The 20657-nt window shown below is 29.0% G+C and overlaps 4 protein-coding genes across 8 annotated transcripts; all 4 read right to left on the reverse strand.

Moving 5' to 3' along the window:
• Positions 1-1419: 1419 nt before the first annotated feature.
• On the reverse strand, positions 1420-3255 carry LOC132908116 (uncharacterized). Its single transcript, XM_060961776.1, has 4 exons — positions 2703-3255; positions 2111-2607; positions 1838-2029; positions 1420-1773 (listed from the first exon to the last, which is right to left on the reverse strand). Exons 1-4 carry the CDS (start codon positions 2954-2956, stop codon positions 1532-1534), a joined length of 1185 nt encoding a protein of 394 aa, XP_060817759.1. The 5' UTR covers positions 2957-3255; the 3' UTR covers positions 1420-1531.
• Positions 3256-3409: 154 nt separating this feature from the next.
• Positions 3410-10681, reverse strand: LOC132908031 (glutamic acid-rich protein). 5 transcript variants are annotated; one of them, XM_060961589.1, is made up of 12 exons: positions 10516-10680; positions 9849-9923; positions 9322-9524; positions 9126-9193; positions 8960-9037; positions 6838-7304; positions 6009-6165; positions 5746-5907; positions 5178-5672; positions 4971-5109; positions 4660-4885; positions 3410-4578 (listed from the first exon to the last, which is right to left on the reverse strand). In XM_060961589.1, the coding sequence occupies exons 2-12, from the start codon at positions 9872-9874 to the stop codon at positions 4026-4028; spliced, it is 2574 nt and encodes an 857-aa protein (XP_060817572.1). In that variant the 5' UTR covers positions 9875-9923; positions 10516-10680; the 3' UTR covers positions 3410-4025. The 5 variants fall into 5 exon arrangements, with proteins under 5 accessions (XP_060817572.1, XP_060817555.1, XP_060817564.1 ...); XM_060961572.1 differs by having other exon boundaries at positions 6009-6168; XM_060961581.1 differs by having other exon boundaries at positions 4660-4882; positions 6009-6168; positions 10516-10679.
• Positions 10682-11240: 559 nt separating this feature from the next.
• Positions 11241-15851, reverse strand: LOC132908089 (protein zer-1 homolog). Its single transcript, XM_060961745.1, has 9 exons — positions 15051-15851; positions 14451-14718; positions 14062-14371; positions 13762-13967; positions 13499-13670; positions 13077-13400; positions 12848-12997; positions 12517-12769; positions 11241-12378 (listed from the first exon to the last, which is right to left on the reverse strand). The coding sequence occupies exons 1-9, from the start codon at positions 15508-15510 to the stop codon at positions 12176-12178; spliced, it is 2346 nt and encodes a 781-aa protein (XP_060817728.1). The 5' UTR covers positions 15511-15851; the 3' UTR covers positions 11241-12175.
• Positions 15852-16047: 196 nt separating this feature from the next.
• LOC132908052 (ribonucleoside-diphosphate reductase large subunit) lies at positions 16048-19805 on the reverse strand. Its single transcript, XM_060961619.1, has 11 exons — positions 19644-19805; positions 19450-19538; positions 19200-19377; positions 18743-19106; positions 18365-18669; positions 18107-18269; positions 17625-18013; positions 17351-17538; positions 16941-17249; positions 16514-16702; positions 16048-16424 (listed from the first exon to the last, which is right to left on the reverse strand). The coding sequence occupies exons 1-11, from the start codon at positions 19678-19680 to the stop codon at positions 16170-16172; spliced, it is 2466 nt and encodes an 821-aa protein (XP_060817602.1). The 5' UTR covers positions 19681-19805; the 3' UTR covers positions 16048-16169.
• Between the last annotated feature and the right edge of the window lie 852 nt (positions 19806-20657).

The raw sequence follows: 20657 nt of genomic DNA on the forward strand, positions 1-20657 counted from the left end.
TTATAACGCTTAACAATATTAAGAAAATTTGAAGTTAAATAATATTTAAAGTAGTAATTTCATTTCAAATCCATATTAATTACATTTAAATGTATTATATATTATTTTCATCTTATCTAACAATATAATTCTTTATAATTAATATAATTAATTTTTAAGTAAGTAAAAAATATCTAATAACAATGTTAAAAAGCTGTTACAGCCTAATGATAACTCTCAAGCAAACTCACAAGAAAATAATAGCAATAATAGCAGTGACAAAAATCACAGTAATAATAACAACAGTGGCAGCCAAGATTTGTTCCATGTTGTGGACAAAAGCTCTAAAATTGTCGATTTGCATAAGTTTGTAGGATCTATAGAACCTACCCATCTGGAGGATCAATTGAAAAAAGTAATAAACGGCTCCGCACATCTTGTGGAACAAATAAAACAACAGCTCCATAGCAAATACGATGGTCTGGAAGAAGCCTCGGAGATAAACAATAGCATTAAACACGAAGTAGAGGACATCATTACCAATGCGCTTGACAAACTGGAGAATAAAATAAATAATACCTTGACACACGTTAACGAAAAGACTTCCGAAATCGTAAACTACGTGAGGGATGTTACAGAAGAAACAGTACAGGAATTCATAAATAAAACTGACCAAGCCGAGGCAGCTATGTCCGAGTTAGTAAGGGTACTGGCTCACAATCTTTTGGACAACGGAGTTATTGACAACGCAATTTATGAAATTGAAAACCAAATTCATAGTATCCTCAGTAATATTAAATATATCATAAGACTACCGTTGGAAAACGGTTTTAACATCTCGGCAGATCTGGCCTATATAATTAAAGATTTTTTGGAAAATGTTGAAAAACAGATTGATAATGTTACAAGTGTTGCTTCTGAAATTTTCGATAGTGTCCACAATGTCGTAAAATTTGGAATAGATAATACGAGGAATTATATAAAAAACGTATTCAAAGTTGCGCAAAATATCCAAGACAATATTGAAGACATTATTGCAGAGCACATTATAGGTAAAATAAACATTTTACAAAGAATTATTAAACAATTATTGTCGTATTATATTAAAAAAATGAAATGAATATTAAATAATTTTTGTTGTAGATGACATAGAGGATAAAGTATTCCATGTTTTTAAGGTAAATTTAATACATTTTTAATATCAAAATGTTCAACTTATTATGTATTTCTATATCTTATGTTACAAAATATTTTATTTTTACTTTTGTAATTATTCTTTATGTTTATGTCTAGTAACAAATATAGGGTACTGCATCTTAAATGGAATCAGAAAACCGATGATTGGAAATTACTAAACAAATAAAGTAGTTTTCAATTTATAAACAAGCAGCAGTAGTAAAGAAACGAAATAAGAAATCAACATGTTGAAAATGCACGCTAATTGTTTAAGTCAAAAAAACATTTATGTTGTTACTAATGTAAATAACTGTTATTTGTAGTGTTGATAAAAATAGGCAAATAAAAACTTTGTCTAATTTAATAAATCAACTTATTAAAACATCATGTTAGATTGTGTTTCTGATGATTGCATATCATTCCAACAAGCTATTTCTGTCATTTCCAAATTACCATCTTCTGTCAATGTTAAGATTTGTTTTTCTGAATTATCTTTAAGTTTCAATGCTAAATCTGTATCAGAATGTGATACCATCACTGCAGGATGTGTTGGAGCTTCGTTAATTTCCACAGGTTGTAAAATACGTACATATATTGGTTGAGTTACAGTAGTATTGTCTATAATTTATAGACATTTTGTAATAAAATATTTTTCAATTAAAAATATATCTTAAATTCTTACCAGCAGTTAAAATATTCTGAATAGATAAATTTTCAGAATTTGATAATCTTATTATAGGAATATTTTCATTGTGATTTGGAATATGTGATTCTGCATATGTTTCAATAGTCATAATTGGTACATTTTGCTGCACACTTTTTTCCAAAATTGGGATATCCAACATAGATTCATCAATATCTTTTAAAGATGATTCTGAAAGGCATTTAGAATACAATTTTTTGAAAATAGAAAAAGTTCATTTCTATCATATCAAAAATGAATAGTCTGAAAAACCTGTTTGCTTATCTTGGACTCTAGTCTGATCACTTATATGTTCTTTCATATTACAATTATGCGATTCTTGTTGACTTTCATAAAATTGTACACCGCATTTATCACAAAATATTTTTTGTTTAACATGGTCTCTAATATGATGTACCATAAATGAATTATGAAGAGTAGTATATTGACACTTATCACATTGCAACCAAATATTACTCTTTTTATGCTTGGATTTTTCAGTAATATTTGAAGATAAGATAACATCTTTCCTACTTTGATAATTAGTTGTAGCTTGAGTGTTACACTTTGTAATTTGTGGTGGTTGGGAACGCTTTTGTTTATCATTATTACCAAGAAGTTCTCCTTTCTCCAAAGAATACTTTTGTTCTAAGAATCTCAAAACATTATCACGTACATTACACATCTCAACATCAAGTCTATCAAGTGTATTAATAAGATTAGCACAACTGCGACAAATTACATCATCTTCTGATATTACTACCAAATATCTATATTATATGAGAAGGACAAAATTGCATTTGTATTTTAAAACAATGCCTGAATTGCATATTATATTCATATAAATGTTATAATAAGATATTACCTTTCACCAACTAATTCTCCAAGCTTTTCTATTACTCTAGTTCTTGATATCTGCGTTCTACATGTAGCCAAAGCATAATGACGCCCTCGAATTTTTGCATCACATACAAAACATTGTATGTCTTCCAAGGTTTTTGAAATATTACATTCATTATCAGTATTACAAACGGTTACGTTTGTACAATTGTTGGTAATATCTTCAGAACAAATGTCATGTTGTTGTCCTATTGACAACATCGAAGTTATATTTGCCATTGGACTAATGAAAATAATTATTTTGTAGTCGGAATCAAGGTTAGGATACAAAATAGGAAATGTAAGATGTATAACTGTAAGAAAATAATACGAAATAAAAAATCTATAATTTTGTATTATAAATATTACACTGTACTTTTCTTTTCCATGTTTTATAATACTATGATAAAAATAACGTATCAATGTATGTAATATATCTTCTACATAAATCTGTTATAATACAAAATGATGTTAACTTGAATAGATCTTATGCCATCTTGTGAAGATTGATGAAAATGCACACAACTCAAACACCTACACCATATACATTACCACCAAGGAGTAATAAATATAAGTTACATATATATACATAAAATATTGTAATAAAACTAATGCAACAAAATTTGTCATGAATATTAATAGGAAAATTTGTTTATTTTATTGAATTACAAGATAAATATAGAAAACAAAACATTAAGATGTATAATGTTTATTACACTTATCTATAAGTGATAAGTTCGTTGATTTTGTTATATGCTCATTTACAATTAATAATTAAAAATTAATCGAATATTTTTGTTTTCTGTAGATTTCCACCAAATTTTTAATGCACAAATAACCGCTACTTTTACACATCTATACTTAACATGCTTATACGAATAATTTCCTTTACAGTTCTTGCTACATCAATGTCACTAAATGTGCGTACGTAGTGACTTTCTTGAATTACAAAGGAATTGAACATTATGAAGTTTATATCGGTGTGTACATTTCAAGCATGTCCAGTATTTGGTAAATAAAATCTCAACAGTTTTAAATTCATAACTTCATATAAAATAAACATTGTTAATGTCACGCATTTTTACAATATTTTATACAATAAACTTATACAGAACAAAATATAGTATTGTACATGGGTTTTTATCAATTTGATCCGGAAAATAACTGTTTAATCTTATAAAAATAACTTTTATATGAAATTCCGACGTATGTATATTTTCTATAGTTTGTAAAGTTTTACACAGTTTTGTAGAAAAAATGTTAAAGTCACATTAGGATATGGTTGAAACGTACTAATAATTCTTGAACTTTACATGTCTATTTTTTCAATTTTTACTTTCAGTTCTTGCTTTTTTATATTTTCTTTTTCATCTATTTCGTTCTTTTCACTGTCCCTTTCTTTATCCTTGCCAGAATGTTGTTGTTTCTTATCTGAATTACGGAAACGATCATAACGAGAATCTTCATCATCGCTAGATTTACCTCCTGCTTCTGTTTCTCTTAAAATATCGCCCAAGTCCTTATCAACATCATCCCATAACTTATCGCCACTATCGCCGGGGTAATCATCATCATCATCATCTTCCGCTTGTCCATTTTTATTCTCTTTCATATTTTTTTCAGATTCAACAACCCCTTTCTGCTCAATTGCTTTACCCGACTCAGCAGTATTAGTGCCATCAGTTGTAGTTACTGGCAATGTGTTATTTGTAGATGGTGGTTCAGAATTAGTTGGAGATTTAGCATTTTCTGTACTATTTACAGCATTTGGAGTAGTAGTATTATTGGTAGATGACGATGATTGCAGATGGATTCTTTCTGCTTGCCTTCGCAATGCTTTATCATCATTATCGCGCACATATCTGCATAATATATTACGTTTAGATCAACAATTGTATACACAAAAGCAAAAATTTTATGAAATCATTATTTTAAAAGTATACCGTTTAAGATGACTTCTGGTTGAACAATGGAGCGCTATTGCTCTTTCACTATTCTCACTACGTGGTAGATATATCTTACACAATTCACAGAATTGTACTTCGACACGTTTTATGTATTCTGCTCCCACTTTAATCATTTGTTTGCTTTTAGGTTTCTTTTCTGTGTCGTTTGTACCTTCATTTTCTGGTTTTTCTTTCTTTTTCTCGGAAGACTCTTCATCTTCTGCTGTAAATTATGTTTATCTAGTAATTGTTATCGAAGTAATATTTATTAGAGAAAGAAAAATGTAACGTTCAATAATCGTACGTACCGTCAACATCACCTACAGAATCCAGAGTCATAAAGTTATCAAGATTAACTTCCTTGTCATCTTCTTCAGGTCCACTTGAATTCGCTTCCGCTTCACCATTGCCAGCAGCGTTCATTCTTTCTTTTAATGCACTTTTCCTCTGAAAGATACACAGGCATAAAATATATTAAAACTCCAAAAACTTTAATATCGTAATAGAAATAGTACCTTAATGTGATCCAAAGAACACATATGAGTTTCAAATAGCATTGGTGATCGAAATTGAATACGACAGGTGCGGCAAAATGGTGTGAGAAATCGTTTCATTTGACGATGGGAATCTGATAGCTGATGTATTGCTTTAAGAGAACGATAATTAAGTTTACAGATCGGACAGAACATGGTACGAGAAGGCAAAGTACCACGCGCAGCATCTCGGGCCTCGACACGTCGTTGTTCTTGTCGTTGCAAGACACGCATACGAGTCAAAGTTGCTTTGTGCCGTGATGCAATTCGTCTCATTGCTGCACTGTGACGGCCCGAATATAAATGTAGCGAGTATTCTTTGAAAGTAACACTACGATGAGCGCAATGTGGACAAGTTAATTTAATAAATTTTCTCCCATCTCTTCTACTAGGTAACTCTTCTGAACCAGTAGTTCTACCGTGATCTGTTTTATCATTTTCATCTCTTTCTTCATCATCCCCATCGTCCTCATCATCCTAAAAATATACGCATGACAAATGTTCACCGTAACGGGTTAATTCAATTAACAAAACTTACAATTGATCTCACCTCATGTTTTCGATCATCTTCATCTTCTTTTACTTCGTCTTCTTTCTCTTCCTCATCTTCAGTATTTTGTCTTTCCCGATCTTGTTTTTCCTTCTTTCTTTTTTCATCTTTTTTCTTTTTCTCTTCCTCTTCCTCTTCTTCTTCGTCGTCGCGTTCATGTGGCTGAATTAATGTCGGTAAATATTACAGTAAGTATTGCCACTATTAGCACACAATATGCATATAGATAATAAGAGCAAATATTATCAGCCTTATGAAGTTACCTTATCATCATCATCCCAATTACTTTTGTTATCATCATCCTCTTCATCGTCATCGGAAAATTCAGCGTTAATAGCTTTGGTCATCTCTCTATCCTTGTCCTTCATGCTCGTTCCTGATCCTGACTCCTTTTTACTTCCGGATAGCCTAGTAGTACCGCTACTAACGACACAGCAATTTTGTTTTGACTTACATTATTTCCCTTCGTCTTGTTCTGGTTCCTTTGTCTTTCATTATATCATCAACCAAAATTTTGTTTTCTTATAGTTGATATACAGCAAATATCGCGATAGTATTCGTTTTTCTTTTATCCCCCATAATGAATGCATTTCGTATTGCAATAAAGGTCTTAACTATTCAGCCTTTTTGCTCTGCATTGTGCTCTTATGTCTCCGCATTTTCGCGTTTTAAAATATATATATATACATATATATATATATATAAGAAACAACGTTCTTATACTGGTTTTAATCACCGCTATGTGTAAGAATGATAAATAATGATCTCGTAAAGTACAAGTATTATAGTAGTTCTCATATCAAAAGTAATTACATTGTATTTTGATGATATACACATTGTATTTATGCATGTGAGAATCAATTCCCTTTTTTATTTAGAACCCTGCGAAAAGTTTGCCTCTCGGCAGTACAATATTGGTTTCGTGCGATCATTTGTGTCATTTTTTGTGTTTTCTTTTACCATTTATATATCTATCATCGTCTTGACTTTCAGGTCATTATAGTCAGATATAGTCAGTTCGTTTACTGACAAATAAGCAAGCAGGCTACTAGGACGGTATTGCGGTTGGTAAGTGATTTATTAATTAATTACCTCCTGCGCAATTTGGTTGTGGTCATGCGCACACGCTGGATGTAGTCTCGCGATCGCGATCCTAGCAGCTTGCGTCGATAGTCGAGTGAGTGTAGAGTACGCTTGCGAGCCATGATGACGTCCGATCGAGAGCTCATACGATGGAATCCACCCCCTCTACCGCTTCCACGAGTTGAAATGCGACCTCTGTAGTTTGAGCTTTGATGCGATATTCGCCCTCGGCTCGAGGTATATCTCTGAGTTGGAGGTGCCATTTCACTAATTCGAGGGGGTGGTGGAGGTGCATAGCTCCGCGATGCTGAATGACGGTCCTCTGAGCGATGGTATGACGAAGCACGTTCGCTTTGTCTCTTGTCCTCATACACGGCCGAAGACGACGATCCCTTATTATCGTCATAAGGAGCTGATGCAGATGAACCACCATACGACGAAGAATACCTCTGAGAGCCGCTACCGCTACCTCCACCCTGCCAAATCAAATTCAATTGTGCTCCTTCCCATTGTATCTTTCTCTTTTCCTGCCCTTCTCTCTTTTAATCTATATACATTCCTCCCCTTTGTTCCCTCCTATCAGATATTCTCCATATATTTTTTTCTAATTCCATTCCAAGTTGATTCTTTTGCACTCCCTTATTTTACCACTCATTATAGTGCCAATCGTTTAGTACAAAATCATCCAACCTTGTACTGTTACGGTCACTACACCCATTCCCGTTGGATCACCAAAATATTATTTACCTCGCCTAAGCTTGAAAAGCACCTAAATTATATTTTATTTTTCATATTTCAAATATAAGTAACTTTGCATACCGCTTTTTTTATTATATTAGAAACAATTTTTAGTTTTCAAAAAATATAATAGGAGTCTTGTCATTTCATTTCATATGTACGAGCTCTGAATAGTAGCTTTGATCAGCATTCGTTTGCTTGAAGATATCAAATGAACTGAATTCTGCATGATTCTGGATTAATTGTTGATAGACCTTTCCAATTTTAATAAAGATAGATGTACTTTTATATATTCATATTTGTAAAGCACTCTTTCATACAATGTTCAATGCCTTATGCACACTTATATGAACCAAGAAATCAAATAAAACTAATAAAATTGTAGTTATATGCATATAATGTTATATCCTTGTATATTTTCTTTAAGGATAAAATATGTGAAAAATATATTTGTGTACTTTCAGTGCTTTTTTAAAGCTTTCCAGCACATTCTAGCTTCAACCCATAGATATAAGGTACAGATATATATTTAAAAAAGGTTGTTTCTCAGTCATTTTCAATTGAACATAACTTAGGATGTATGTCCTTTACATTGGAAAGATCTACGATTTGACGTTATTAACAATTTATTTCATTATCTCAATGGTAAGTTTTAATGGATGTAATTTAGAAAATTGTATAGAGCAGTATTTGTTAAAAATTTTTGCGGTGCGGCAATGCAGGGATGCTTTCAACATTTCAATAACTGATCTGCACTGTGCAGGAAACTGGTTTAGTTGCACATATTGTTTTACATAGAGAACAATACTGATGTAATGTTGGCATTTTAAAATTCATATTTCTATATGTATATGTATATATATATATATATCTATTCATTTGTTGGTTCAGATACTTTTCAGGTTGTTCTCAATATTTAATGCAACTGTGTGCAGGCAATAATTAAGTACCATCTAGGTGTATTTCATCTTTTAATTATGTGATGTTTTCGCAGTGTTCCACCAGTAGTGTCCCAACGCAAAAAGAATGGGTGTTCAAGTAGCCGTTGGCTCGTCGCTTGAAAGGAAAGTATGACGACTTATGAATGCCTTGCCTACTGTTTCATTTTTTTTAAATGTAAATGTTTAGACGAGTGTCCTGAAAATATCTTTTATATGGAACAAAATACTTAAAATTTCATAGTTAAATTTCATTAGTGAAAATCTTTCAGGACCATCGTTTGTTCATGCTACATAATTTAAAAATTTGAAAACTTTTGTGAAGCAGGGCTTTCAAGATGAAAAAATGATTCTTGACCACAGCACGGCAGGAGATTGAAACAAAATAGACTAACGCTTATTTGAGGTGTCTTGCAATAAAAATATCACTACGCTTATATGTATAAAATATATACCTGATATGAATCACTTCTCATCCTTTTACGAGTTGAATCACTCGATGATCGGTGTTCATCTCTTCCAGAATAAGATTCCTAAATAAAATAATAATGTTTCAAATATTTATGTTACTCTCTATGCATACAATTTTTTAAGTTACAATTCATTTATTTACATACTTACCCTTGGTCTTTTATAACTATTTGAATGTTCACCTCTTCCTCCTCTACTAGAATATCTTTCAGACCCTCCTGTTATAAATATAAATAATTTTTAATATTACTTATAAAATAAATACTCTTCATACAACATTAGGGTAATATAAATTTGTTACTATGGTTAGAAGAATTATATTAAATGTACACAAATATTAACTAACCAGAATTATACTTTGACCGAGAATCATAACTGGTAGTTGAATATTTAAATCTGCCTCCTCTAGATGAGGAATAACCTCCTCTGCTAGACATATTTCCTCCTGTGGATCCACTGTTCCATTCATTTCCACTACCACCTCCTCTTCCCCTATAAGAACTGCCCCCTCGAGAATTAAATCCACGGCCACGAGAACTCATACTAGAGCTATAAAAAAAAGATAAAAAATTTATAAAATACTTTTTATAATTAATACTGAGCTTTATATATATAACTTTATTATTTTTTAAAATGATATTAAAGTATAAAAATAAACACCATATTTAAATGACATTGATATTTAATACATAGTATATCTTATATTTGTGACAGAAATTTAGAATTTAAGAACAGAATTTGTGAAAAATTATTTACAACAACAAAAATGGTATATTAAATGAAAATATATACATATATTTATGAATAATATAAAATAACAAAATACAAAATCCAAGCGGATATAAATTTACATGTGCATAATCTATTACCAACCTGCATTTATGGTAGCTATAACTCATAATTAGGACTTATAGATGGGTTATAGATGTCAGATATGGTGTCAAAAGTCTATAGACAAAACAGGAATGTTTATGTATTGCATTACAACATTAAAATACATTCATGTGTATTATAACTTTCAGTTATATTAATTGTACTTATTTGTTATTCTTATGCAATGTGATACAGAAATTACTAAAATATTTAAAAGAGTTTTCATATATATCGTCTTCAACACAAAATCGACAATAATATATAAAAATAAGGTTTACATCATTATCTATTTAAATTATTAAAACAGTGACAAACTTTTTCTACAAGATACATAAATATTTTAATAGATAACATTTCTACATTGTAAAATGTAGTTCCTCATAATACCATCATTAAAATATACATTTCATGCTGTTCGTAATTGTGCATGATTTTGAACAAAGTGCTTCAACGCTTATCACATTTAATAAATATTATAATCGTGAAACGATATATTTATATTTGAATGATAAAATATACAATCTTTTGCAAAAATTAATAGTATTTCTGGTGTGAAAATCAATAACTTCCTTCTTTATTCTCCAAATTAATGGCCACACTCTGCGAGAATTTCAGAACCATCGTTTTATCTAAGAAATCATCTTTATATAAACAAGATAATACTTACTTTATTAAAGTATGTGAATTTTCCTTTAAGAGATTTTAGTAAGCGAAATTTGTACAATAAAGTTTAAGTATTTGGCACGAAACTCCACAGACATGCCGTGGACGCGCGATTCACATAAAATGTCGTCTTCCCTAAAGGCTGTGGCGTCACTCTTCTTCCAAATTCTAACGATCGTTCGGAATGAAGGAATCGAACCGGAAGTTAGCATCAACTTGACTCATACACACGTTTTGATAATGTTCAATGACTTACTTGTTGTATGTAACTAATAAACACTAATTCCATAATTTTTAATAAACATATATCATTTTACGCTATTCTAATATTTTTTAAAAATTAAGTTTCTATTCATTGTATATAGTATATTCTGAAGGAATTATAGTTTGAAAAAATTGCATAATATGGCATTAAAATATTTACGTACTTTAACAAATTCAATAGATACATTAAATATTTTTATATACATAAAAACCAAACAATTTATAGTATTTTTATATAAGAGAACAAATGAATATTTTTCAGCTATCAGTTATTATCAAATCTTTAAGTATTAAGTAATAAAATATAAGTTTTGTAAGAGTCATTCTCTTACTGTTTGCATATGTTCTATACACACATATAAAAATTAAAGCGATCAATATTTTATCAAAAATAAAATTATCTTGTTAATCATATAAGTAGTAAAAATAAAGAGAATTGTAGGGCACAAAAAAATAAAGAGGAAATCAGTCTTATGTAACTTTATGTTATACATTAAACAAATCAAGAATTTTTGCAATTTATTACACGCATACATTAATATTATGTAACGATTACAATAACAATCATTTAGATAATTATTCACGCAGATTTTTTGCTAGTTATGTAAATCAATTATTAAAATCTACAAATGTATACTTTATGTTATGTATGTTTTACAGCTTAATTTTGACAATAGCATCATTATTGCAAAGAATTTTAATTTTAATAATAGAGATGTACAAATTTGTAAACCTAATTCATCTTATTTCATTTCAGTTTTATTTACATAATAGAGTTTAATGTATTTTTTTATTTTAAATCTTTTTTGTCAAATAAAATGTAATGGCAACTAATAAAGTTATTTATGATACAAATATCTACAAAGAATTCACACAAGTATAAGAAACTTAGTATAAGTTTGAAATGTGTCACAATCCATTACTATTTATATATATAATGATATTGTTATTGTTATGATGTAAACAAATAACTTCAGTCTAATCTTAATTTGTTCTTATTTATAATACAACATGGTTATGTACATAAATCAAAAGTGTTTAAATTTGAATATTGTTTATAGAGATTGATTATGAACATCAAAAATATTTTTATTAAACTAACTATCCTTTCGTTAATAATATCATTAATATATTAATATATTTGCATCCATGATCCAAACATATTTCATAACATGTAATAAATAAAATATGCAATGAAATGTTTATGTGATGAAAGTGCGAGTAAGATTGTTTGACCACTCAATTTTAAATTTACAGTTTGGCAAACCAACATACAAATGCTTTATAATCTTATAGTTTTATAATCTTACTCACACTCTTTTCTTTAGGAGATTTTTTGTTACAGACATAAAACATTCTACTTTTTATGGTGTTTGAATTATAATAATGAAAATTGACTTTCAACCATCTGAGCTATATATATAGTCTTCATCTAAAGGGGAATGAATATTCATGTCATTGGAGTTGCTACTATAACGACTACAGTTTTCAATTACAATATGGGCAAGTTCTTTTATACGCTCATATGGTCTTGGATCTGAGATTAAAGTATTCAGTTTCTCAATTCCTCCTTCTCGAATAACTAATATGCAATATTTATGGGCTGTTAAAGAAATAATTATAGTTTTAATAAAAGTTGCAAGGTAATAAAACTTCAAAAAGATATTTGTATGTATGAATATATAGAATGGAAAATGATTGTATTTAAAATAAAATTAAATTTTGCAATATATATACTCACGATAAACAGTTGTAAGATTAGCAAGAGCCCAAACCGCCCAATGTTGACATTGTGGTGTATGATAAATATCTACCAAACGTAATAGTGGTAGAAATGAACGGTAATTAATGTTACGTTCTGATGATATATCCCATCGTTCAATAGCTTCAACCATAAGTTCAAGAACTACGTTTCGACTAGGTTTTTCTATGGTCCATGCTTCAACACCATCAGATGCTATGTGAGCTAATATCCCGACTGCATTATATGGTACCTAATAGCAAAGAAAATATATTAAGTATTGTAAAAATATAATTATTAAATATATTGTCAATATATAAGTATAAAAAACCTCAATGCTTTCTCTGACAGTACGTATTAAATTTGTGAAAACTACCATGTATGGTAGTTGCATTAGATGCACTCTAAGACTTTGTACTTCAGCTACATTACCAAGTAAACCCATCATATTTTTTAATAATTCTTCCTTGCGAGAGTATTGCTGTAAAAATAAATCATTCATGAAATAATTATTTTTATTTAGTAATTGTTTATTAATAAGTAAGATCAATATTGTATACCATCACACATCTATAGAATAATAGCATGCCATTTTCTTCAAAAAATCGTTGACAATTTATAGGAGTTTCATCAGTTACATTCCACATAGTTGACCAAGCTACTTCCATAACATCATCAAATGTTCTAGATTCAACTCTGTATTTAATTAGTTCAAGCATTGTTTTTATGCAACCTAAATCGCCTAATAAACGCTTTTCTCTGCCTGTTACTTGACATGCCAAAGTATTTAAAAGAAATATTCCAATACGTTGAACATAACTTTCCTGTTGTGCATGTTTAGCTAAATGCAAAAGTAGTTTCACCAATGTTTCATAGTGTGACATCTAATAAAAGGTAAATAAGAATTAGTAACATTCTTTAAAATATATTTTATGATATAACTACAAATGCTATTACTGCAAATAACAAGAACAATACATACCACATCTTGTGGCAATCGGAATTGGTATAATGTTAGACAACCATTACGCATCATAGTTTCTTCATTTTTATGAATACTCATTCCAACAAGAAGTGTGCGAACAATTCTCCTTTTTAATCTTGCTTCGAGTTCGCCTTTTTCTTTCATTTTTACAATATAAAACAGTGCTGCACTGTTAAATATAAACAATACGAATTGTACTAAATTTTTTGAAATATATGATAATTATAACAGTATACAAAAATCATATAATATATAAATACCTTCCAGATATTTGTATATCTTTCAGAGTAGGATATTTCTCCATTGCTTCTAATACTGCACAAAGTGCTTGATCCATCCTATGACAATTTTCATATCTGTATATATGATATAAATCACTTATTACTTTTAACATTAGATCTTCTCTATTATTCATATAAACATGAGCTGCAACCAATATTTGATCTTCATTTGCATTTCCTGCAATCTACAATTTCAAAGAGTAGAATAATTAAAAAATAAATGATAAAATATACAATATTATTATGTATTTGTTATAAAATACTGCTTTTATTATTTACCAATTTTGCTGGAATATTACGTCGCCTGCAAGGTGCATCATTTGCTCCATAAAGTCCTAAAAATTGTAAAGGTCTATCCACTCTTGAAATAAGACCTGGTATATCACAAAGATTATTATTATATATGTCAGAATAAAAAGAATGTTCAACTGTTTGTATTCTGCGATCTACAATTTCTATTCCTGCTAAATTTGTCCCACTAATATCTAAAGAAGTTAGTTGAGGCAAACCATTTACTATATCAGACAAGATTGTATTAGGATTTGCAAATATTCCATCTTCTGGGTGGATTTGAGAGATATCCAAATGCCTAATTTTAAAACATTGAATTAAAAATTTTAAATACAATATTTTATTATACCATAAGTCAAATATAAATAAACAGTTACCTTAAATGTTTCAAGTGACAGATATTGGTAACAAAGGCTTGTGCTTGAGAAATAATTCTAACATTATATAAAACTAAGGATACTAAATTAGGAACCAAATGGAAATAATCAAAGGTACCCATATCAGAACTATTGGACAAATCTAAATTTGTTAAATTTGTTAATCCACCCAAGAGTATATTATAATCCAAGGCACAAATTTGAACATATTCTATAGCCAAGGTCCGTAGATTTGGTATTTTAAATACATGTCCTTGTTTCTGGTATGCTAATAATTAAAAAGTATATACATTAATTTTATATTTAATATCTCTTATATTTTATTTTTCTTTATGATACAACTAATTGCAAATAGTATTAATAATAAGATATTTTAAATATATTAATAATTAAATTGCAAAATAAATATTTTATTAGTAACTATTTATTATTAGTTATTAATTTAAATAATAGCATATCTGTTTTTTATAAGACATAAATTGAATATAATTTTAATTATTAATAAATATCAATAAAGAAAAGTATAATAAAACATTATAGTATCTTGACAATGGAACTATAGATTTTTTGTAAGCTATTCTAGTAGTAAAGAATTTTTACCTGTAAGTTTTTCCGGAATAATTCCAGAACTACCACGGCATACTAAAGTATGCAAATTTTCTGCATTTGCATTTATGTAATCAATAGATCGGTCTGTTAAATTGGGACAATCTGTAAGTTCTAATCTTACAAGTTTGTGATTTGCAAGGATCTGTACTGAATCATCGGTTATATTGGATCCTACAACTTTGACACGTTTAAGTTTGGTTATCCATACATTTTTGAAAATCGTAAAGAAACAGTCATGATCTTCGTTTATATCGTTTCGTAAAACGTATTCAATAAGTTTATCGCATATTTCGCTTGGGAAAACCACTCCTTTTAAAAGATTTCGATATTCACACTTATCCTTTACCGAGATAATGTCTAAATTTTTGCAGATTACTTGGAAACATAATTCTGCAAGAGATTCTGGACCTATGTATTGATCTAAATGAAATAAGTCATCCAAATCCGCCATTCTATACGGCAATTTAAATAAATTGCGTAAAAAGACTCATAAGAAAATCCTGGCAACAATTACGCAATTTCAACTGTCAAATATGTTAAAATGCATCAGCTGGATATCAGTGCCAAAACTCGTTACAGAAAAATCCTTTTTTATTAACGTTTTTTTATTTTCCTTTGATCAAAAAATAAGATCATTACATACTTAATCGGCACAAATGCCGAATCACTCACAAATGAGTCCAAAATGAATATATTCACTCTAGATCTTTAACAAAATTTACACAACAGTTAACTGATGCGCAACTATGTACGTCTTCACGCTTACAATTTTGACATTTCACTTGACTACCGTAGTGACGCTGTTCTCGAACACTTGACTGTAGCAACATATAAAGAACACAACAGTGATCCACATTTATTTAGATTTAGTTGACTACCCTGTTTCGCGCGGAATTTTAAATTATAATCTTTAATCTTAATTTATTTGAAACCTTTAGTGCAAATAATAAATATTAAATGTTACAATATAAAGGAATAATATATTAAATCAAGGGTAAATAACTTTATTTTAGAATTTTTCAAAATTATATAGTATTACAAAGAATATGCTTAAATATATATAATACTCATAACCGTATACAAAACTTATAAAATTATAAAAATTTATTTCTATGATCCACAGGCCATGCACGCATCTCCATTTTCACGAGAGCATGCGAATACAGCTTCTATGTTTTCGCTACTCTGATTTTGTAACCATTTATTTTCCGAAGAATTAAGTTCCTCATCATTATTACATTCAGAATTAACAGATTGATTAGAAGTAGTACTGATTGTATTTCGTAATTTTGATTTATCAACCGTGAATTGAAGGGCATTTACTGCTGGTTTCGTTCTTAAATAATACATACCAGTCTTTAAACCCTGCAAGGTGTTTTTGTATATTTAAATAAGTTTCATAAAAATAATTATATAAAATTTTGAATTATAAAGATTAAATTAAGAGTACTTGCCATCTTCCAGCCATAAAAATGCATTGAAGTCAGTTTTTCTGTTGTTGGTTTAGCCATATGAACATTCATTGACTGTGACTGATCTATAAATGCACCACGATCTGCTGCCATTTTTAAGATTACCTTCTGTGGTATTTCCCAAACGGTTTTATAAAGCATTTTTAAATCATTTGGTATACGTTCAATATTCTATAACAAAACAAATCTATTATAATAATATTGTAAAGAAGGGTCTGTTCGAAAGAAGGAACTATTTGATCCTGAATTTGGTTAAATTAAAGGTATAGCACTACTGTTTCGCATATGGCATCTGTGCTGGAACACCGAGATTCTGATAATCAAGACTCTAGTCAAGACTCAGGACGACAAATAGTCAGATCCTGATTATCAAGAATATGGAGTTATTATATGAAGAATATAAACCTACCTGTACAGAACCATTATTTGCTATAATTTCATTTTTCATATTCTCATCCCAAAGATCTCTTTCAGTCAGATCTCGTAATAAATGAGGATTTACGACTTGAAACTCTCCAGACAAAACTCTTCTTGCATAAATATTACTGGTATATGGTTCTATAGATTCATTATTTCCTAAGATTTGTGCAGTAGATGCCGTTGGCATAGGGGCGATTAATAAAGAATTTCTAACTCCATGTTTAGCAATTTTTTCTTTCAGAATTGTCCAGTTCCATAAATCAGTTGGAGTAACATTCCACATATCATATTGTAAAATCTGAAAGTACCTAAATAATTAGCATATATATTGTGATATACTAATGCTATTATGATAAATTAATCATCAAAGTAAAATATTTTTACATATGAATTACTTACTCCTTTGCTAACTGGACTACCTTGATAGGTTTCATATGTACCTTTCTCTGCAGCAAGTTCACAGCTAGCCTCTAATGCACTATAATATAGTGTCTCAAATATTTGGATATTAAGTTTTTGTGCTTCTTCACTTTCAAACGGATATCGCATTAAAAGGAATGCATCTGCAAGACCCTGAATTCCAATCCCTAAAATACATATGACAAATATTTAAAAATATTAAAAATATATAAATATTGTATAATTGATATTTCACATAAAAATACCTATATACCTATAGGCCTATGTTTAAAATTTGATGTTTTTGCTTCAGGAACCGGATAATAATTAACATCGATAATTTTGTCTAAATTACAAGTAACAATTTTTGTTACTTTTCGCAGTTTTTCAAAATCAAATGTCTGATTACTGGAGTTTACAAACATATTCACTGCGATTGAAGCTAAATTGCATACAGCGATTTCATCTGGACTGGAATATTGTACGATTTCTGTACACAAATTACTGCTTTTGATTGTCCCTAAATTTTGATGATTTGATTTACGATTACAATGATCTTTATAAAGCATGTAAGGAGTTCCTGTTTCAACTTGAGAAATAAGAATAGCTGTCCATAAATCTCTCGCTTGAATCTGACGTTTATATCTTTTCTCATTCTCATATCTGAAAATAATATGTATTTATTTAAAAAAACGTTCAACACCATCGATATATTTTACTATGTATCATCAATATACATAATTTAATTTAATTTACCGCGTATAGAGAGCTTCAAATTCATCGCCCCAAACATCAGGTAGACCAGGAGATTCATGTGGACACATTAAAGACCATACACCATTATCCAAAACTCGTTTCATAAAAAGATCAGGTATCCATAAAGCATAGAATAATTCTCTTGCTCTATTTTCTTCTTTACCTGTCAATTATTATTAGATATAAAATGTTAAGTATAAGACTATTAAAATAGGTAATCAAAATCTTTTAAAATAAAGAGACAAACATGTAGCTTACCAATATTCTTTTTAAGATCTAAAAATTCAAAGATATCTGCATGCCACGGTTCTAAATATATAGCAAATGCTCCTGGTCTTTTATTTCCTCCTTGATCAACATATCGAGCTGTATTATTGTATACTCTGAGCATTGGAATTAAACCATTAGATACACCAAGTGTACCAGCTATTGGCGTGCCCCTTGCTCGAATACAATGTACATTAAGTCCAATACCACCAGCTGATTTGCTAATAAGTGCACATCTTTTTAATGTATCATAAATTCCATCTATGCTATCATCACTCATTGTTAGTAAGAAACAACTGAAAAATATAATCACTAAATTATTACATTGGATTGGATAAATACATTTTATTTTAATCTTGATAAATATACCTAGACATTTGCTGATGCTTAGTACAGGCAAAGAAAAGTGATGGAGATGCATGTGTAAAATAACGTTCTGATAAAAAATTGTAAGTTTCTATAGCTTTATCAATATCTTCACCATGGATGGCAACTGCAACTCTCATTAACATGTGTTGTGGTCTTTCAACAACTTTCCCTTGTATTTTTAATAAATAACTTCTTTCAAGTGTCTTAAAACCAAAGTAATTATAACTAAAGTCTCTATCATAAATTATTGCAGAATTTAACTTATTTGCATTATTTTGTATGATATTGTAATATTTCTCATTAATAACAGGTCTAACTTCATTTGTATAATGTTCCTTTACATTATATAAGCTATGTATTACTTCTATAAATGGAAAGGGAAGATTCAAATAAAAACAAAACATTGAATTACTAAAAAAGAAATAAAGAAATGAATTGAATATATTTCTTATCTTACCACTAAAACTTTTCTTTGTTTCTTTATGAAGATTAGATATTGCAATTCTTGCAGCTAATATTGCATAATCTGGATGTTTAGTAGTCATAGTTGCGGCTGTTTCAGCTGCAAGATTGTCTAATTCAACAGTGGTTACACCTGAATATAAACCACTGATAACACGGAAAGTAATTGCAGACTATGAAAAATATATAAAATATTAAGAAATAAATAATTAAGTAATAAATAATCTGATAATAAGTAAACTTACAGGATCCACATAATCCATATCTAAATTGTAACATAACTTTTGAATCCTGGATGTTATTTTGTCAAAATGAACATCTTCTTTACGTCCATCTAATAATTACAAAAACTGATTAGTGTTATAATAGCTTAGGTTCGTAATAGGATTACATTAAGATTACTCGACATAATATCAGAATAATAAAGTTTATAACATACCGCGTTTTATCACATACATCTTTCCTTTTCCAACCATTTTAAGATCACAATTAGTTTACGATTAAGAGATAAAAATAATTATTAAACTACTTGTCCTGTAAAGTAGTTGGATTAGTTTATGGTGTCGTCGTTACCGGCTTTTGGCGCGAATCGGAAGTAAAGATTGTCGTCACGTGACATAAAATTGTTAGTTTGGCAGTTTAAATATGAAAATTTAAAGGTTTTTAGGTTGCTATAAATCAATTAAATTTTACATAATATTTAAACGAGTGTGCGTTTTTCTATTATTGTATATAAAAATCATTAAATTATCTTTTTTAATTATTATTTTTGTAAAGAAATAATAGGAATTCAAATAATAATTAATAAGAATTTTAATAAGAAATTATTTTAGTCTTTACGTATTGAAATTGTAGATATTTTCTGCAGGTGAAATTTACAAGTATATGTGTAATATGTTTTGTATAATTAATAAAACAATTTGAGAATAGTAGACACAAAATAATAAATTATTTATGTAGACATATGATGGATGACAGATAATTAAAATTTTATTATTTAATGAAATGATTATATATGAGTTAATTACACTGTTCTATATTCCATATACTAATGGATTATATCTATAATACTTTTATAAAATAAAAACATTGTTGTATATATAAAAGAATAAATACTATATCTAGATAAAAAATATCCAAAAATTTGTTTAATAAAATAATTTTCATGTTGAACACATTGTATTGTTATTATCTTGAATGTTATTTGTACAATCTTTGTCTCCTTCAATTTTAGCTAAACAAACACTTATTTTATACTCGTGAAATTGTAGCGATTAACCGGAAGGGAGAGTTTACAAAATGTTTCCGGCTATTATTCTTTCATAACTCATTTCCGTTTTCTATTATTCTAATATTTCGATATAATTCCTAGTACTCCTTGATATCATTCTTATTAAACTCCCATTGTGTTATTTTTTTTATAATATTTTAATTTATTCTTTACTTTTATCAT

The sequence above is a fragment of the Bombus pascuorum genome, chromosome 1, assembly GCF_905332965.1.
Source record: "Bombus pascuorum chromosome 1, iyBomPasc1.1, whole genome shotgun sequence".
Classification (NCBI taxonomy): domain Eukaryota; kingdom Metazoa; phylum Arthropoda; class Insecta; order Hymenoptera; family Apidae; genus Bombus; species Bombus pascuorum.